At 64.3% G+C, this 19,992-nt stretch overlaps 1 protein-coding gene across 1 annotated transcript in view; it reads right to left on the reverse strand.

Moving 5' to 3' along the window:
- Window positions 1-276: 276 nt before the first annotated feature.
- Window positions 277-19,992, reverse strand: part of PTPRN (protein tyrosine phosphatase receptor type N) — a 54,915-nt gene continuing 35,199 nt past the window's right edge. Inside the window, exons 9-23 of the mRNA XM_054043337.1 lie at window positions 17,000-17,337; window positions 16,456-16,542; window positions 16,033-16,112; window positions 15,565-15,629; window positions 7,622-7,834; window positions 7,234-7,443; window positions 6,093-6,240; window positions 5,715-5,788; window positions 5,396-5,473; window positions 4,755-4,874; window positions 4,453-4,619; window positions 2,302-2,355; window positions 1,936-2,000; window positions 1,521-1,594; window positions 277-1,125 (exon numbers count right to left, since the gene is read on the reverse strand). Coding sequence (XP_053899312.1) covers window positions 1,054-1,125; window positions 1,521-1,594; window positions 1,936-2,000; window positions 2,302-2,355; window positions 4,453-4,619; window positions 4,755-4,874; window positions 5,396-5,473; window positions 5,715-5,788; window positions 6,093-6,240; window positions 7,234-7,443; window positions 7,622-7,834; window positions 15,565-15,629; window positions 16,033-16,112; window positions 16,456-16,542; window positions 17,000-17,337 — 1,845 coding nt within the window. The 3' untranslated portion in view covers window positions 277-1,053. The remainder of the gene's footprint in view (window positions 1,126-1,520; window positions 1,595-1,935; window positions 2,001-2,301; window positions 2,356-4,452; window positions 4,620-4,754; window positions 4,875-5,395; window positions 5,474-5,714; window positions 5,789-6,092; window positions 6,241-7,233; window positions 7,444-7,621; window positions 7,835-15,564; window positions 15,630-16,032; window positions 16,113-16,455; window positions 16,543-16,999; window positions 17,338-19,992) is intronic.

Below are 19,992 nucleotides of genomic sequence, written 5' to 3' on the forward strand. Positions count from 1 at the left end.
TGGTGGGGCTGCACCAGGCTCAAGCAGAGTTTTCCCCAGGGAGGGTAGGCCCAGGCAGTTCCCATTGGCAGACCTGGCACAGGGGTGGACGTAGGGGCACTTGCCCCTCACCCCTCTCTAACCCCCAGCTCTCAGCTGCTGGCCGCGCTGGGATCATCACATGGGCCCCGGGCTCAGTCTGTGCTGCCTTCCCCACCCTGTGGGGGGACAAGTGAGGGGCACAATGCCCCCCGGTGCCAGGCAGGGAAATACCCACAGAGATAGGCCAGGCTGGGCTGCAGCTGCACAAATGCGACACGAGAACTTTATTCACATCAAGATACAAAATTATATTTCTCTAGAAATTTCTCTTCTGCTTGATTGACGATGATTGACCCACGTGGGGGGGGAGGGTTCCCCAGCCAGGCTGCCACCCCCCAGGGTGCGCTTGGCTGGGCAAGGATTGCTCCAGCTGTGTCACCTCTTGCCCCAGGAAGTGTGGGGGGAAGGGTCCATCCCCAGGGAATGAGACAGGTGGGGGGGGGGGGCACGGAGCAGCAGAGCTCCGGGGGGCAGGAGAAGCAAGGACAGGGGCTGCTCCAAGACCCGTCCTGCCCAGCGGGTGCAGGCTCCTGGCAGAGCTCAGAACCACCCCATGCTGGGTCAGACCTTCCCTGGCCATGGGCAAGGCCTGGGTACCCGTGGGGCTGTGCGGGGGCCGTGTGATTAGACACACACACAGGAGGAGCCCGGGGCAGGGGCTGTGCGTGGGCACCTGTAGACAGGAGGCAGGCAGGCACTGGGCATGCAGGGGCAGATGGAGGGGCAGCACAGTCCCCTCTTAACCTCTCAGGGCAGTTGGTGCAGCCCCTCATCCCCCAGCGGGCCCAGGCTGCCACCCCCTCCTCCAGGCCCAGCCGCGGCCCGGGCAGCACACTGGGGCGAGGGCAGACTACCAGCATCACAGACACGACATTACAGGGGCGAGTGACCCCAGCGGGCGGGCGCTCGAAGCACATGGGGCAGCGCCCGGGAGGAGGCGGGCGCGACGGGGCTGGAGGCGAGGCGACCGGCTCACTGTGGCAGCGCCTTCAGGATGGCATTGACCTCCTCTGCCACGGCCGTCAGCGCAAACTCAAACTGGTCCTGTGGAGGGGAGAGCAGGGTGAGCCCCACCCTGGAGCGGCACAACACGTGCCCAGCATGAGGGGCAGGGCTGTATGCCTTTCCCCCGTGCTGCCCGCCCAGAGCCTGGGCCCAGCACAACAGATGAACTTGCTGCTTTGAAAAGGGGCAGCCCCCTTGTGCCCCCTGTGCTGAGAAGGAAGCCAGGGGCCCCAGCTCTCTGCCCTGTTGGGAGAACTGGCCAGTGCCTGGGTAGGGGCATAGCGGCTGTGGGGCCAGGTACAGCAGAGGGGAGAAGGGCTCTATGACCCCCCCCCCCACTGCCCCACAGGGGGCATTCTGCTTCCCCGCTGGTGGCTGGCCCCCCGGGAACTGCCCCTGTAGGCTTGGGGCCGGGTTTGGGGGAAGAGGCGCACCTTAGTCTGCACCATGCCAGGCCTCTGATCACGGACATGCTCCAGCGTGGCGGCGATATCAATCTCCTTCACTCCTAGGGCAGAGCAGATGAGGGGTCAGCGGGGGCACCGGTGCCAGGGCTGGGGATCCGGGGGCAGAGCAGACGAGGGGGTGGAGCGGGGGCGCCGGAGCAGCGGATCCAGGGGCAGAGCTAGGAGCCACAGCCATTGGGACAGAAGCCAAGGGCAGGGGAGCATGGGGGGACCAGGGAGAGCCGGGCCAGGGCTGGGCGCCAGGGCCAGGGCTGGGCGCCAGGCCCAGGCAATATGGGGAGCAGAGGCTCAGGGATGGGGACTGGTCACGATAAAGGGCCCAAGTGGGTCCCGACACCAGGGCCGCATGTTGGACGCTGGGAGGGGCTATGGGTGCACTCACCTTTGGCCATTCGGTTTAGTACCATGTCGATGAGGATGTAGGTCCCGGTCCTGCCTGCCCCGTCACTGGAAGAGACAGACGCTCACAACCCCCTGCACGGGGGGGGGGGGGGACACCAGGCTCCCAGCAGGGCACGGGGGGGGGGGAGCCACTGCAGGCTTCTCGGGGTCCCCACTGTGCTGCACATCTGCACATGCTCTTCTCCCCTGTCCCCCCCCCCCCCCGTCAGGGGAACGGCCCCAGGCCAGCATGGGTGGGGCGTCCCGTGGAGGGAGGAGGGGCAGCGTGACAGCCCCTGCCAGGATGGAGCCTGCCCCCCAGACTTCCCCGGGCAGGGCCGAGTGGCGCAGACGTGGGGGCCGTTACCTGCAGTGCACGATAACAGGGCAGGAGCGACCGCGGTAGCACTTGTTGACCTTCCTGCAAGGACAAGGAGAGAGCAGGTGAGAGCAGGCAGCGCCCACCCAGCCACCCTGCCTCCAGAGCAGAGCCCTGCCCCGGGGCACAGACGGGGTCATGTCCTGAGGCCTGGTGACCCAGCGGGAAGAACTACCAGCCGCCTTGCCCTGCCTGGCCCGAGCCAAGGCGCACGTGGGCGAGGGCTCTCCGCGGCGGGAGCGGCGATGCGCTCTACCTGCTGGTTTGCCCCAGCCTCCTCGCCCCGAGGGTCAGTCCTGCAGCGACGGGCACACTCCCCCTGCCCCGGGGCGAGTGCCCGGCCGAGTAGGGCTGGCGTCCCTGCTCCCGACAGGCCTGGCTGGGGCGTCGCTGCAGGAGGCCACGCACAGCAGAGGGAGGCAGGGCATTCACAGATGGGTGGGGGGGGGAGCCGTGGGGCTGGGGACACTGTCCCGTGCCCGGCGCCCTGCACCGAAGTGGGGCCCTAGTGGGAGTCCAGGGGGCCGGGCTCCATGCAGCAGGCACGGCTGCCAATGCTCACTTTTGTGACTATGCAACTGGACCCAGATTACTAGCTGCAAATCACAAAAATGGCACTGGCAGCTGCACGAGAGAGAGGAGGGGGGGAGACAGTGTGAGGGCGCGGAGATCCCAGCTGGGCTGTGGGGCCCTGCCCCACAGAGGGACCCAGAGGCAGCACAGACGGCCACAACCAACAGGAGGCTTCAAAACACAGCCCCTCCCCAGAGCCAAGGTGGCAGCAGGAGGGGGGCGCACCAGGGGGCACTCCTCTCTGGTCCAGCCCGTGGCGCACGCAGACCCACACCCCTAGGTCTGGGGCGGCCTGGGGAAGAAGCAGCCGTGGCTGCAGACCCAGCCTCTCCAAAGCCAGCCATCCCGGCTGGGAGCCTGTAACACCGTCAGCGCCACAGGGACGCCAGGGTGGGGCGGTGCCCATGACTAGCCCTGCTTCCCCCCGCTCTTGAGTGCACTGGGTTACACCCACTCTCCTCCCCACAGCGAGCGCAGGGGGGAACCCCTGGCCACAGCCCCTGGCCCGCACTCCTGCCCCGAGCTAGCCGAGACCCGCAGCACCGTCCGTCAGCAAGAGGCTGGTACGAGAACCGGGCCTGGTCTCTACGGGGGCAGATACGCCTCAGGCCCGAGTATCCGCCAGCCACACCCCCAGGGCCCAGCCCAGCAGCCGGGGGCTGGAAATCACCTCCTGGCGGCCTGGAGTGCGGAGACCGGCCCCTCTGCAGGACTAGCTCTCCTGCAGCCCCCCCACAGCGCTGAGCAAAGCCCTGGCCACAGGGCTCCTCTGGCCCAGCCCCGGGGTCCTGACTGACCCCAGCCCTCGGGATCCCAGAGGAGGGCCTGCTCCACTGCCCCCCCAGGCCAGAATCCTCACTGAGCCCCAGTGCCCTGCCCCTCCCCCAGCCATGCAGCACCCCGGAAGGGCTGGGGCCAGAGAGAGACACCCCCTTTCGCTGCAGTGTGGGAGGCCCCTGTGCACACAGGCCCAGGTCACACCGGGCTTTGGCCTCCCCCCAGCCCCCCCTGTTCCCCCGCAGGGATCCCCCAAGGAGCAGCTCTCTCGGCCCCCAGCTGGAAGAGCTGAGCTGGCCCGCAGCCAAGTCTCTCGTGCCCTTTCTCTGCCAGAACGTTCAGAGCTCCTCCCACGCCAACGGCAGGGCAGGGCAGCGTCCCCGTCCCGGGCCCTACGGCCAGCGCTGCTCGGGGGCACTTTGCCCCAGGACATTCGGGGACTGTCCCCATGGCCAAAGGCAGAGACTGGGACGAGGGCCCTTGCCAGGGTCCCTCCCCGTCTCACGGCCGGCCCATGCTGGCCCAGCTGCAGCTCTGCAAGTCGGCACACCCGCTCCCCCGCCTCCTGGACCCACGGAGCCCCCAGGGACTCACGAGCACGGCCCCCGACTGCCCTGCTCGCCTCTGGGGCCCCAGCTGACTGGGCATCCTACAGCGTGTGCCAGAGCCACCCCCAGGGCCCGGGCCGGTGCTCGAAGCAGGCCTGGCTTTGCCAGCCCCTCTGCCCTGAGGCTGCTGCCCCGGCCCGCTCCTACGTGCAGCGGGCACCTGGGAGGAGACGCCCCTCACCTGCGGAAGTCCAGGAGGGGGCGGGTGGTGGTGGGGATGCCCTCTGCTGGCCAGCTCAGGAAGTGGAACTGGGTCAGAGTGCGGGTCTCCTGCGACTGCACGTTCTTCAGGTAGAAGCTGCGCACCAGGAAGTCCTCGCACCAGATGTGCTCCGAGACCAGGTTCACCTGCACGGAGAGGCCCAGGGAGTCACGGCCCAGCCAGCCCCAGCTCCAATGTCCCAGGGGCTGCGTGCTCAGCTGGGCCTGCGCTCTGCCCGCTGCGCCCCATGGGCCGGGCCCCCCGCCCACCCCGCCACTTGCCTCGTAGATGTGGTAGAGGGAGGAGCCTTCGTCGGGCCAGTAGCGATCGCACTGCTTGACGCTGTCCTCCACCAGCGGGCTCAGCATGACGATCACCGTGCAGCCGTTCTCCCACACCATCTGCACGCAGGGCACACGCCGTCAGCAGCGGGCGCTGGGCCCAGGCTCGGGTGCTTGTTAAAGGGGCTCTGCTGGGAGAGCCAGGCGGCACTGCGAGGAGCCCAGCGGAGGGCAGAACTCAGCAGCCAAAGCCTGGGGTCCCAGCCTGCACCTGCTGAGGACCCACAGAAGTCCCTGGAAAGGGGTCTGGGCTCTCTTTGGGGGAGCAGCCCCCGCATGTCCCCAGCAGCCGGACTGGGCACCTCTCTGCCCCCGGCTCAGGAAAGCCAGGGCACCCCAGGGCACAGCAAGGTCCGGCCCACCCACCATCCTCACACACGCCTGCCTGAGGCCCTGTGACCCAGCGCTCCAGGGAGCCTCCAGTCTCCCCACTCACAGGAGAGGGATTCGCAGCCCCCTCCCAGGTAGCGCAGACGGGACAGCACCCCGCTGTGCCCAGCCACGCTAATGCCTCAAAGGCAGGGGTGGGGAGGTACCGGCTCCAGCACCCTCCAGCCTCCCTCCCCGCGGCCGGCACTCACCTGCCAGAAGTCGGCAATGGTGTGCGAGAGGGGCCCCTGCGTGGCGATGTAGGCCGGCATCCGTGGGTCGTGCTCAATCTGGGCCAGGAGACAGCGCGTCAGACACTCCCCTCGGCAGCACGATGGGGGTGCCGCGGGGGCCCCCCAGGAAATGGATGCGTGTCAGGTGGCACCGGGCAAGCGGGCACGCACGAGTGTCGGTACAGGGCGGGGGGAGGGGTGTGTACACGAGCGTAATGGGGAGAACCCCGCTCTGAGGAACGCCCCCAGTCGCCGGGGCAGGTGGGCTGCGGGGCAGGGTAGGCGAGCTCTCACTTACGATAGGGCTGGCGTTGATGAAGTCACTGCGGGATGGGTTGCTCTCGGCCTTCAACTTGATCCGCGCGTGGTCGTCTGGGAAATCACCGCACAACGGGAGCCGTGAGCGAGCAAGATGGGGCTGGGGAAAGCCCCCAGCCAGCGCCACACACCCCGGGATCCATTGGGCCTCAGAGCTGCTCACGGCTCTGCTCTCGGGGGGCGGGGGAGAGAACCGGTTCTCTCTGTCCAAGCAATGCCAGTCGGCACACTCCCATTCCTCCCCCAGCCTATATGGCCCACTCCAACTAGGGCCAGACCCCAGCGGGACACCCGCTGGGCTGGCAGCAATTTGGGCCCCAGCCCGCCGAGGGGGGCTCCGAGGGGGCAGGGCACTCACAGGGCACGTAGTCGGGGTTGCGGTTCTTCTTCAGGTTGGCTTCGCTCTGGGCAGCAGTGCAGATGCTGGGCTCAGCCTGGTAGGCGCACAGTGCCTGCCACTCCTTGGCCAGCCGGTCGCGGTTCCTCAGGTGGTCTTCCATGTAGGCCTGCTGGCACAGCATGCGGGTCAGGGCAGTGCCCACCCAGGCAGGGTGAAGGGACGTGGGGAGGGCAGCCTCCCTGGGGTCGGATACAGAGAAGAGGCCACAGGGGCAGGGGGGAGCCCTGGGAAGGGGATATTTGGCCCAGAAGCAGGAGGCTTTACTGAGCCCTGCACCCATCCCGTGTGCCCCCAGTCCCCAGCAGGGATGGCCGGCGGCTCTCAGCTGGGAGCTAAGCGAGGAAATCAGAGCCAGTCTGAACAGGGAGTCGCTGCACTGGCTGGGCTGACCAGCACAGACTAACTCCAGTCTTTGGGCGAACCTAAGGGCAGCCGACGCCGGGTTCCTGAGGGCTAAGAACCCCCCCTCTCTTTGGGGAGTCACTGCACGGCCTGGCTGGGGTGCACCAGTCCCGGCACAGTGGGCAAGTCTCTGCCCAGGGTCTGTCTCAGCTGGCCTCGCTGACCGGAGCGCCCGGTGGGAAGCAGGGGGGCTGGAGCCCCAGAGGTTCAGTTGCAGGAGGCTGGGTGTCTGCGCGGCCCCCCCACGAAGGAAGCCTCCGCTCCCAACACAGGGAGATAAAAGGGAATCACCATCAGAACCAGCACAGCGAGGGCTCCTAACCCTCGAGTGGGCTCACCCTCCAGCAGGGGGCAGCGCACACACGGTGATAGGGCAGCAGGGATGGAGACACCCACCCACCGGAGCTCATCTCCTCCAGCAGGGGGCAGCGCGCGCACGCACACACACACACACACACACACACACACACACACACACACACACACGGGGATAGGGCTGCATGGATGGAGACACCCACCCACCGGGGCTCATCTCCTCCAGCAGGGGGCAGCGCGCACACACACACACACACACACACACACACACACAGGGATGAGGCAGCAGGGATGGGGACACACACCCCAGGGCTCACCCTCTCCAGCAGGGGGCAGCGCACACACAGACACACACACCCCTCCCCCCCGCAGCGCAGCTCACCAGGATCATGTGGCCGGTGGAGATGTCCATGTTGGACTGCACCGGCTCCTCGCACCAGGACGGCGTGCTGCTGTGGGAGCTGGGGCTGGCCTGGGGGGCGTCGCTGAACTGGGACGAGACGCTGCTGACCCGGGAGTTCTCGGCCGGGGCCGGGGGGGCGTCCGCGCGGCCGAAGAGCGACTTGGCGGCCATGTGCTGCCGGCACAGCTCCTGGGTGGGGGCGAGACCAGCGCTGCCACCACTGCCCCTCTGCCCCGAGCCCGCAGTACCCCCCACCCACCAGCACCGGGAGTTCCCCCTGCCCGGGCCTGGCCCTCCCCTCCGAGCCGAGCCGTGGCTACTTCAGTCCCCGCTGTGTCCCCCACCCCGGCGCTGCCCAGGGCCCTACCTGGTACTCGAAGGTGCTGTCCCCGGTGCCCTCGGGCCCCAGGGCCGCCAGCCGGTCCTTCTCGCGCTGCTTGGCGTGCTGGCGCAGACAGAAGACGATGGCGGCGGCGATGACCACGCCCGCCACGCAGGCCAGGGCCAGGAAGGTGAGCAGCACGGAGTGGAAGGTGTCGCCGAAGTGCGAGGGGTGCGGGTACGGGGTGGCCTCATTGCGCTGGGGGCAGGGGGACACCGTTAGCGCAGCAGAGTCAGCCCCTGCAGGGGTGGGGCGCCTGGGGGGATCCCCGAGGCAGGAGACTCCCCGGGGCCGATCTGGACAGCGATGCTGAGCCGGGGTCCTCGCCCCCGGGAGGAGGGCCAGGGCTCCGCAGACAGCCAGCAAGGGGCAGGCCCTGAGCCCCCCGGCTAGCCCCACGCAGCCAGCGGGGGAGGAGCAGGGCGGGGGAGCCCCAGCCACGAAGGGGGAGCCCCTATTGTCCCTTCTGCTCTGGCCTGGGGAGGTAACCATGGGAACGGGCAGGAGCGCACAGCGAGCGGCTCAGCGGGGCACCGGAGAGCAGGCCGGGGTTACCATGGCAACGGTGCGATGCCAGCTGCAGCGCCCGGCCAGGGGCCTTTTGGGCGTGCGGAAGCCGAGGAGAGTGCGGCTAACGCTGGGGAGGGACCCCAGCCCGGGTCACCCCTCCGGGGGATGAGAAACCGCTGCTAGCAGATGGTCACAGCTTGGAGTCACTACAGACCTGGGGCCGGATGGGAGCCGGCGCCCCCGGAGGGGACAGACCCTGTCCCCCATTCCCCACCCCCCTGAGCCAGCCAATCCCTGCCCTGGGGCCAGGAGCCGGCACCCCCTAAAGGGGACAGGCCCCGTGTCCCAATGTCCACCCCCAAGCCAGCCCCGCATCTGCTCAGATGTTCCTGTCTCAGGATTCAGGCCCAGCTGGCCTGCCCTCCCAGGAGACCGGGGCGGGGCAGCAGGAGGGCAGAGGGAGGACCCCATGCTGCTGGGCTCCTCTCCCCTGACTCCCCGAGCTTCCAAGCCCCTCTTCTGAGAGCTCCCCACTCAGCCCCTCCTTTCCACCTCCCCTGCCCTCTGTCAGCCCCCATAGAATCATAGAATCTCAGGGTTGGAAGGCACCTCAGGAGGTATCTAGTCCGACCCCCTGCTCAAAGCAGGACCAAGCCCCAACTAAATCATCCCAGCCAGGGCTTTGTCAAGCCGGGACTTAAAAACCTCCAAGGAAGGAGATTCCACCACCTCCCTAGGGAACCCATTCCAGTGCTTCACCACCCTCCTAGTGAAATAGTGTTTCCTAATATCCAACCTAGACCTCCCCCACTGCAACTTGAGACCATTACTCCTTGTTCTGTCATCTGCCACCACTGAGAACAGTCTAGATCCATTCTCTTTGGAACCCCCCTTCAGGTAGTTGAAAGCAGCTATCAAATCCCCCCTCACTCTTCTCTTCTGCAGACTAGACAATCCCAGCTCCCTCAGCCTCTCCTCATAAGTCATGTGCTCCAGCCCCCTAATCATTTTTGTTGCCCTCCGCTGGACTCTTTCCAATTTTTCCACATCCTTCTTGTAGTGTGGGGCCCAAAACTGGACACAGTACTCCAGATGAGGCCTCACCAATGTCGAATAAAGGGGAACGATCACGTTCCTCAATCTGCTGGCAATGCCCCTACTTATACAAAAACTAATGGAGATATTCTATCTCCTAGAACTGGAAGGGACCTTGAAAGGTCATCGAGTCCAGCCCCCTGCCTTCACTAGCAGGACCAAGTACCAATTTTGCCCCAGATCCCTAAGTGGCCCCCTCAAGGATTGAATTTACAACCCTGGATTTAGCAGGCCAATGCTCAAACCACTGAGCTATCCCTCCCACCCAGCAAAATCCAAACCCAGCTCCCCTGCCTCATCACTGCCGGCAACCACCCGCCAGCCCCCTCAGGCTCGTGGCATCACACCCTCCCCCAAGCCCTCATGCATTGCTGCTCCCGCCCCACCTCAGTCACTGCAGCCCCCCCCGTAATGCCCCCAAACTGCAGCCCCCAAGACATCTCCCTGGCCCTGGCACCCAGTCCAGACTGCCTGTCCTCTCCGCAGCCTGGCATTGCCCCCATCACCATCCCCACCCAACGCTGTGCCCAGTGGTGAGGTGCCAGGTGTGCTGCCCCCGTGCCCGGCCAGAGACCAGGCTCCCTGCGGGGGGTGGGGGAGAGGGGCAGAGCTGCTCAGCCCTTGGCAACGAGTCCCCAGGAGCTCCCCTTCCCAGGGCAGCGTCACCAGAGCACCATAGCGGCTGCTCTGTGCCCTTCCCCTCAGGCCGTGCTGGGCAGTGGAGTCCCCAAGACCTGCCCTATTGGGGGAGTTGGGGTGACCCTCAGGCTGCTGGTGCGGTGCCAAGGTGACACTCCTTGCGGGAAGGGCCCTGTCCCCTCACACCACAGCCCCCATAACGGAGTGGGAATTTTTTGTAATATTTTATATGACTACTGTGTGTGCCTCAGTTTCCTCTATGTGCTGCACGCTTAACTAGGTTGGGGAAAAGCTGTCTGGAGCCTGGGCCCAGACAATGGCCTGGCCATTTGGTACCTAGCAACTAAGGACTGGGGGTGGGGGTGGGCAGGGCACCACCCTCTGCAGGAAGCCAGCCAGCTGGGACTAGCCTGGGAACAATGAGCGCTTGCCCAGAGACAAGAACAAAGGAGGGGCCTTGGGGGCTGTTACTCTTCCCCGGGGCCCAGAGAGGGCTGGAGGGTTCTGGGCTCAGGCTGACCCAGCTGGACGCTGCTGTAACTGTGGGTTAATCTAAGGACTCTACACTGAGTCCAGACAGCCAATAACGCCCCCCATGTGTACCCCACTGGCAGAGTCACTGCACTCAGGAAGGTGGGGGTGCTTTGCTCCCTTGGGGTGGGCAAGGCTTCTTCAGGGGTCCAACCCAGTGGACTTGCTGAGGGGAGCTCACGGTGTGACCCAGGGGTGCTGAAGGCTCCGAGGGTCGATCCCAGGAGGCGGGGAAGCCAAGGAGCTGACCCCAGTGAGTGTGACCCTAAGGGGCTGGCGCACGGCAGGGCTCCTCGCGGGGCTGTTCCACCACCGCTTCCCTAGGAGTGTAGGAGCTAGAGATCCAGATGTTCCACCTCCCACCAGCCGGGGGGGCTCACAGCCCGAGCCTGCGCAGCCCCCAGGACACAGCCAGGCCAGCTACCCCGCTGCACAAAGCAGGGACGCTCTAGATCCCAACAGCTCCACACCTGTCGGGGGAAGGGGTCAGGAGCAGCAGCCAGTTGTCCTGCAGCCTCCTCCAGGGGAGAGCCAGGTAGTGTGTGAGCCACCGCCCTGTCAGCCCCGGGAGGACCATGAGATCAGCGGGTCTGCGCTCCTGTACAGCCCTGCCGCGAGGGTTCCCCCCGTCACCCCGTACTGCGCCCGAGAGCCTGGCTGGGGTAAAGCGGCTGCCAGGAAGGCACCAGGCCGGAGAGCTGGAGAAGCCACCACTGCCCAGGGGAGTTTGTTGATCACCCGCACGGTTAACAACGGGCGCCTAATTTCTAACCTAGTTTCAGCGTCCAGCCGTTGGCTCTCGTTTGGCCTCTCTCTGGTCTCTCGGGTTCCCCACCCATTCTGTGCTGTAGTAACAGAGGGGCTGGGCCTGGGGCCCAGATCGAGCCAGGAGCGTCTTTAAAATCCGTGAAGGCAGCAGCTGCTTTTTCTGGGTCCCATTGCCCGTGTTTGTGGCTGGGCATCTCCACGCCCAGCCAGTGGGTCTGGTTTGTTTCTCAGGGAGAAAGTCTGTATTAGTGTGAAGGAATCAGCAGGTGCTAACGGCTTCTTTAATCTAGCAGAGCCAAGCAGACCCAAAGGCAATGGCTGGAGGCTGAAGCCAGATAAATTCCCATGGAAAATGAGGGACAAACTGTTAGCAGGGCAGGTGATTAACCACTGGACCAAGCGCCCAGGGCAGCAGCGTCTTCTCCAGCCCCCGATGGCTTCATGTCCAGCCCCATGATGCTTTAGCCTCTGGTGAAAGCCTCTGGTTTGCGCTAGGTTGGGGGCGAGGCTAGAGGATCTCATGGTCCCTGCTGGCTTTGAACCCTATGGAGCTATGAAAAGTCCCCAGGACTCATACACCTCACCAGCCAGCTCAGGGTCGAGAAGGCCAGTATCTGCCCTGAGCGGCCCCCACTGCCATACAAAGGTGAAAAACAGCACCGGCCTCCTCTGGCTGGACAGGGCGGTAACACAGGGCTGGCCCCACCAAGCCTCTCAGCGAGGCTGCTTGAGATCCCTGCACAGCCCTGCCTGGCCCCAGTGACCCGGGCACAGCTAGGCTGGGCCAGGGGCAAACTCGTACCACCCACAGAATCTGGGCCCAGGAACCAGGGGGTGGGAATGGGGGACAGGCCTGACTGCACAGCCAGCAGGACAGGAGGGGCCGGGGCCAGACACCACAGGAATGGGGCACGTCCACCCAGTCCCAGGGATGAGCAGGTAGAATAGGGCCTGGCAGGAGAGCAGCATCGCCCCGTGGGGCAGGAATGGAGCCTGGGGCTCATACCCCACGCCCAGGGGGAGGGAACCCCGACAGAGCAGGGGCTCTGCCTCGGTGACACCTGGCAGCATGGGGCAGCCGGCCATGGCAGGGAAGTGTCATTTGAATGTCACTGATCTGTGCAGCACGGGGTAGATGCGTCTCATCGATGGGCGCTCAAGTGCCAGTCTGCCCAGGCCACCCCCTTTGCCGGGGCAGCCCCCCATCTCATTTCAGGACATTCTGGCCCTTGCTCCAAATCTCTGGCCCCAGGACCGGAGCCTGAGAACTCATCCAGCCCCACCCCACCACCCCTGTGCCCGGGCAGCAAATCCCCCAGGCCCCTCCTTTGAACCCTCAGCCCACGCGGTGCCCGGTGCGGAGGGGACTGCGACGGCAGCCATTCCTCTGCAGGAGACATCCCCCCAGAAACCGCTTCTCCCCCCCCCCAGTTGGGACATGCACCCGGCCCACCCCTCCAGGGGAGTTTCCCAGGGCAGAGGCAAGTGTACCCCGCAGTCCATGCTGCCACAGTGGAGCCAAGGCCAGGAAATCCCCTGGCTGCCCAGAGAGGCAGAGCCTGGCTGGCTGTACCAGTCACAGCACGCTCTGCCCTGAGTCCTGCCCCACTCCTCAAGGCTCTGCTGAGGCCAGCCCCCATCCTGTGGTGTTTTCCCCTCAATCAATACGGAGCATGGTGCGGTTTCATGTTCCTGTGGCCGCTAGGTGTAGGGGCAGCCAAGAGGGCTCCACGCACTGCCCTTGCCTGCAGTCACCGTCCCAGCAGCTCCAATTGGCTGCGGTTCCCAGCCAATGGGAGCTGCAGAGCCAGCGCTTGGGGCGGGGGCAGCGCACAGAGCCTCCCTGGCCGCCCCTACACCTAGGGGCTGCAGGGACATGCCCCCGCTTCCAGGAGCTGTGTGGAGCCGGGTAAAGAGCCTGCCAGCCCCGCACCAACCGGACTTAAGGGTCCAGACAGCGGTGCTGACCGGAGCCACCAGGATCCCTTTTCGAGCAGGTGTTCTGGTCAAAAACCGGACACCCGGCACCCCTAGCAGCCAGAGGGGATCCCCAGGACTTATCCCAGCAGTGGGGCCATATCTGCCCACGGCACTCTCCCCACTCCTGCCACACAGAGTCCCCAGCAAGGGTGGGACTAGCAGGCCCCTCAGAGCAGTGGAGCTGTGAGTGAGCATCCCATTGCAATACCTGGCTCAGAGTCATGGCAGCTCCCCCGCCGCCCCCCATTCCCCAGCGACGGGCTCAGGCTCTCTGCAGCTCCAGGCAGCGTCGCTCACAGTCAGGGCAGCTCCCCCCCCCCCCCCATTCCCCAGCGACGGGCTCAGGCTCTCTGCAGCCCCAGGCAGCGTCGCTCACAGTCAGGGCAGCTCCCCCCCTCCATTCCCCAGCGACGGGCTCAGGCTCTCTGCAGCCCCAGGCAGCGTCGCTCACAGTCAGGGCAGCTCCCCCCCCCCCCCATTCCCCAGCGACGGGCTCAGGCTCTCTGCAGCCCCAGGCAGCGTCGCTCACAGTCAGGGCAGCTCCCCCCCTCCATTCCCCAGCGACGGGCTCAGGCTCTCTGCAGCCCCAGGCAGCGTCGCTCACAGTCAGGGCAGCTCCCCCCCTCCATTCCCCAGCGACGGGCTCAGGCTCTCTGCAGCCCCAGGCAGCGTCGCTCACAGTCAGGGCAGCTCCCCCCCCCCATTCCCCAGCGACGGGCTCAGGCTCTCTGCAGCCCCAGGCAGCGTCGCTCACAGTCAGGGCAGCTCCCCCCCTCCATTCCCCAGCGACGGGCTCAGGCTCTCTGCAGCCCCAGGCAGCGTCGCTCACAGTCAGGGCAGCTCCCCCCCCCCCATTCCCCAGCGACGGGCTCAGGCTCTCTGCAGCTCCAGGCAGCATCGCTCACAGTCACGGCAGCTCCCCCCCTCCATTCCCCAGCGACGGGCTCAGGCTCTCTGCAGCCCCAGGCAGCGTCGCTCACAGTCAGGGCAGCTCCCCCCCCCCATTCCCCAGCGACGGGCTCAGGCTCTCTGCAGCCCCAGGCAGCATCGCTCACAGTCAGGGCAGCTCCCCCCCCCGCCTCCATTCCCCAGCAACGGGCTCAGGCTCTCTGCAGCTCCAGGCAGCATCGCTCACAGTCACGGCAGCTCCCCCCCTCCATTCCCCAGCGACGGGCTCAGGCTCTCTGCCCTCATTGCACAGCTCCTGGAGCTGGGGCCTTGGCCCATGGTGCCGAGGCCTTAATCCTGCCCTCGGGGGAGGTGGAGGGACGGGGCAGACGAATTCGGTTCACTAGGCAAACGTGATAGCTGCCATCTCAGCCAACCCTGGGAGTTGAACCAGGGCGCTAGAGCAGAAAGCCTGTGCGTCTCCAGCCCGAGCGAAGGGGCCCTGCAGCTGGGGCGCTCACAGACGGACAAGGCGCAGCAGGGACACACCGTCGGCGCGGGAAGGCCTGGCGTGGCGGGGCCGGGGTCGGGGTGACAAACGCCGGGTGGGATTGGGAGAGAACAGGCCTGAGAGAACCCGGGCATCAGCCCTAAATACGGCTGCAAGCTCAGAGCAGGGACAGCCGGGCAGGTCGCCCCGGGCACCCCAGGGAGAGGGGTGGGACACGCCGCGGGCACTAGCCCGGGAGAACCTACCACCGCTGAAGGCAGAAGAGCAACAGGCCAGACCCCTCGTGCCCAGAGGGAGACCCGGGCCCAGCAGCTGGGGTGACGGAGCCAGGCGGGTTCCAGCGATAACACAGCGCCGGCCAAGTGCGTAGCACGAGCGCGGCCCCTCCTGTACGGGAACGGAGGCCGTAGGGCAGGACTCTCCCCTGCCCCTCACCCCACCCCGCTGGCAGGCTGAACCCGGGGCAGGGCCAAACCGGCCACTTCCCGTTTCCATACGGGCTGCATTTTCATCCTCAAGCCAGACCGTCCTGGGCACTGCACCAGCTCTAGGGTGACCAGATGTCCCGATTTTATAGGGTCAGTCCTGATATTTGGGGTTTTGTTTTATAGAGGCGCCTATTACATCCCACCCCGATTTTTCCACCCTTGCTGTCTGGCTATCCTAACCAGCTCACCCGCTAGGAGTCTGCAGCAGGCCTGCCCCTAGTGCTCAGCCAGCCCCACAGATGGGGAGGAAGGGGGTCTGACTGAACAGCCCTGCAGTGGAGGAGCCGAGGTCCCAGCGCAGGCAGCCCTAGGAGACAGCCCCAGCCCCTGCCGCCCCCCAGCACCAAGATATAACCTTATCTCCCCCCCAGATCCCAACCCCCAGGACGCCAGCACGGGGACATGGCCACGTCCCCAGTCACTCAGCTACAAGTGGCGCTGCAGGGGCACAGTGGGGAGCCCGACCCAGGCCGAGGGGGGAGCCCGTCGGGGCGTTTCCGGCAGGGTCGCTGCCTTACCTGCCCCACGCCCATCTGCACAATCTTGAGCCCCAGCTCGGCCTCCAGCTCCGACTTCACCATCGCTGCAGAGAGGGGAGAGGTCAGGGCGGGGAGCACGCAGCCCCGGCAAGCACAAGTAGGGTGAATCGCCGAGGGCCTGCCCCGGACCATGGGGGCATCACCCTGCTTCCCAGCTCCTATCTGGACATGGGCCCTCCCCGCACTGCCTGCCCTACAGCGCGGGGCACAGATCACAGCAGATACTCAGAGCTGGGAGGGGCTGTGGATGTGTGTGTTGGGGGGGCAAAGGGGATCAATGAATCACTTGCCTCAGGGCCAGCCCTGCCCACCTGAGCCCCCCACTCCATGCACTGGGGCCCTGGCCTGGGCCCCACGCAGCCTCCCCTCGCCCGGGTGGTGCAGGCCTAGCCGGCTCCCGGGCATCTCCCTCGCAGGATCCGGAGCCCCCAGCCGCACCCCACTCACCGGCCTGATTGGTCACATCCGCCAGCGACAGGTTCTGATGGTTCTGCCGGATCCGGAAGGTGAGAGCTGGGCCCACGACACTGCAGGGAGCAGAGAGGCCTGGGCATCACAAGACAGGGAGAGGCCAGACCCCAGCCAAGGGGACCGTGCCCCCTGCCCAGACCCCACCCCGGATCCCTGTGCCCCGGCCTAACCGAGCCAGGGAGATTGGGGGCTAGGGCAGCTGCTGACGTGCTGCAAAGAGGGGGCAGCGACTGTGGATGAACTGGGGTGAGACCTCAACCCCTTGGCCCTACGTCCTCCCCAAGCCAGCCCACCCCCTCCAGCAATGCTACACCCCTATCAGGATGCATTGCTCTGCCCCCCACTGGACACTCCACTGCTGCCCTTTCTAGGGCCCCCATGAGTCCCCCGCGGCCCCACCTGATGTTGATGAATGTGGCCGTGGACAGGTGGACGTGCTCGGCCAGGATCTCCAGCAGCCGGACGCCGACAGCTAGGCCCAGCGGCCTGGAGGGGAGCAGAGACAAGCGCAGCTCAGGGACGGGCTGGGAACCCCAGGGAGACGCCGGGCTCACAAGCTCCCCCAGCACCCGAGGCGGTGAGGGTCAGCCCGGCTGGGCGCCTGAGCAAGCCAGTGACAGGGTGGGTCCCAGCCCTGCCAGGCCCCTGCCATGCAGAGGAGCTGGGAGGAGGAGGAGGAGGGGGAGGGGGCCTGGCACGGCCCTTGGGCTGCTCGCACGCGCGCCGCACGGCCCTTGGGCTGCTCCCGCCAGTCAGAACCAGGTGCCCCCCACAGACACCCCAGAGAATCGGCCGCAGACCGGCCACCGGGGCGGGGGCCAGAGCAGGGAAAGCTGGTGGCCCCCTCCCCACTATGGCCACAGACACAGCAGCCATACAAGCCAGGAAGCCGCGCACTCTGGCCCTTTCACCCCCCGGCCTGGCCCCCAGCCGCAGCTCTCACTTCTGGTCAGTGACGATGTAGCCGTACTCCTCGGCGGGCCGGGGTGCCGGCTGCTCCCCCTTCCCGCCATGGCCCCTGGGCTCCGTGTAGCTCTTCTTCTGCACTGGGAGATGGAGCACGTCCCCTGCGGCGGGGTCCCTGGGCGCAGCCTGCCCCGGGGCCTGCGGTTCAGCCTGGGACGCCGACGTAGGCCTGGCACTGCCCTGTGCCGGGCCAGCCGCCTCCTCCCATCTCGGCCCCTCCGTCCGGGAGGCGGCACTGGCTGGATTCTCAGGGGGAGGCACCGTGGACGGGGGTGGCTCCGGCTCCTCCCCGTGCTGCATTTCCCCTTCCGTCACCTGGGGCAGAGGGCGGCACGTTACCCACGGGGCAGCCGGGCCTGGCGCATGACAGAGTCTGCCCCACCTGGGAAAATGCACCAGCCCTTAAGGCGGGAGAATGGGGCCTCAGCTCCTGTGACCAGCCCTTAAGCAGTCTCCTCGTGACCTTGGCAAGACCTCTCCGAGGAGAGACACAGCTCCGGCTGGGGACAGGTGTCAGGAGGCGCTGTCTAAAGACTCACCCTGGAGTTCCGCTGTCACCCCTCAATCTCAGCCTGCCACTCCCCCTTCCGCTCCCGCACGGGACTTCTCCCACCTGGGCTGCCAATAAATATTTGCAGATGGAGAAAGCACACTCGGGCTAGCTTGCTCTCTGCCCCGGCAAACCCATTCTCTTTGCACCCTAGGGCCCGGAGGCCCAGCCCCTGGGGCACTGGACTGTGTAGTAGACCCCTCTGAAGAGCCAGCTGGTCGAAGGGAACGGAGGGCTGTACGGGACACACCTGTGGAAGGTTGCTTGGCCCAACTCGGAAGAAAATTAAGCTTGCCCACTGTGACGAACTGGGACTGTTCTTGCTGGGGTGTGGGAATGCTGACAGGGGAGTGTGACTAGGATGGTCTGCATCGGAGGATGGGAGTCGGCCCGAGGGAACATACCTGAGCTTGTAACATGAGAACCCAGGAGGGGGTTGGAGGTCAGGTGACTCCGGGGCCCGGGAAACTGAACAAAGGCTGTGGGAGGGGTCGCTGAAAGCAGAGTGCTGGAAGCAGGCTGGAAGGCAGAGATGGCTCTGACCCCCCAAGGGGGGTGGGCTGGCATGCCCTGGGACCCCAAGCTGGGGTCTAAGCTCCCTGAACCTCCCAGAGGGACCTAATTGAGGGGGTCTGGTCGTACCTACACGCTCTGCTTGAGACTGTGTTCCTGTCCTTAAATAAACCTTCTGCTTTACTGGCTGGTTGAGAGTCGCAGTGAATCTCGGGAAGAGGGGTGCAGGGCCCTAACTCCCCCACAATCCGCAACACCCACAAAAAGCTACAGCCGTCCAGGGAAGATGGACAATCCGGGTCAGGGATTCTATCCTAGGAAGGTTTCAGAGTAGCAGCCGTGTTAGTCTGTATCCGCAAAAAGAACAGGAGTACTTGTGGCACCTTAGAGACTAACACATTTATTAGAGCTTTCGTGGACTACAGCCCACTTCTTCGGATGCATACATATATCTCCTCAATATTTATTCCACTCTGTATGCATCCGAAGAAGTGGGCTGTAGTCCACGAAAGCTTATGCTCTAATAAATTTGTTAGTCTCTAAGGTGCCACAAGTACTCCTGTTCTTTTTATCCTAGGAAGATCTGCAAGGGCCAGGAGGACAACAGGACGGTGTGCTGCCTTCCCAGAGCCAGGCCACGAGAGGTTGCTGCAATCGACGGGGACGAACCATACTGATGACAGAGCTTGGTGGGGTCTCACACAGATTACACAGGCCCTTCCAGTTCCCTGAAGAACATCCAAGCAACCTTCTTGGAGATCCTGCCTGTCCTACGAGCAAAGCAGGACAGAAGAGAAGATTCTGGGGGTGAACTGCTGGCTAGGTGCTAGGAGAGGGGGCTGCAGAGTTTGGCTGGCCTCCACCTCCACAGAAAGACGACCAATCTCCTTGGGGTCAGGCTGGCTAGAGTAGTCAAGAGGCGGTTAAACTAACAAGGGGATGAAATGAGAACACAGGCGTGATGCTGAGAACGTCCTCACCAAGACACCAGAGGACATGAAGAGCAGAAATTCTTTAACTGCCTGGACACCAAGGGTAGGAGCCTGGCGAACAAACCAGAGGAACCGGAATTGCTCATTTATGAGCATAAATTTGATCCAGCTGGTTTGATTGGTAGGAAGATTTGGGTGACTGGCACGGCAAAAATCAATGGTTATGACTGACTGAGGAAGGATCAAGTGGCCTAAACCCACTAGGGAACAGGATGACTGACTCGTCAGGCACCCAGATAGGATGGGTAGGGAAAAGAGCCATATACTCAAGGGGGGACTTCAGTTTGAAGGACACACACTGGTTGTCTCGTGCTGCCAGGACTAAAACATCCTCGGAACATCTAAAAATTATAGAATTTCCTAACTCAAGCCAGTGCTGAATCCAACGTGGGGGAATTCTGCATTAGACCTCATCTTGAGGGACAAAGAGGAAACGGTCAAAGATCGAAAAATTAGTTGTAGCTTAGGTGCAAGTTATGACTTGATCACATTTGTTATGTGCAAACAGAATAAAGTCTGAACCAGTAATACATAGTATCCAGTTGTTAAAAAGGGACCATTTCATAAAGCTCAAAACAATTATGAGCCAAATCAGCTGGGAGAAAGAGTTCAAACAGAAAAGTGTGAATGATAATTATGAATTGTTTAAGAATGTTTTACTAGATGCTCAAAAAGCTACAATTCAAGAAAGAAGGCTGCACTGGTTAAAAACAACTTGGCATACAGTGGAAGTGAAAGCAGCTATAAAAAATATAAAACAGGGAAGAAAAGAGAAGTTGTCAGTAATGAACTATAAATCAGAAGCAATACATTGTAGAAAATGAATAAGGGAAGCAAAAGGACACCAGGAATAATGTACAGCCAGCAGAGTTAAGGACAATAAAGAGTTTAAGTATACACCTCTACCTCGATATA

The sequence above is a fragment of the Malaclemys terrapin genome, chromosome 11, assembly GCF_027887155.1.
Source record: "Malaclemys terrapin pileata isolate rMalTer1 chromosome 11, rMalTer1.hap1, whole genome shotgun sequence".
NCBI classification, from domain to species: domain Eukaryota; kingdom Metazoa; phylum Chordata; order Testudines; family Emydidae; genus Malaclemys; species Malaclemys terrapin.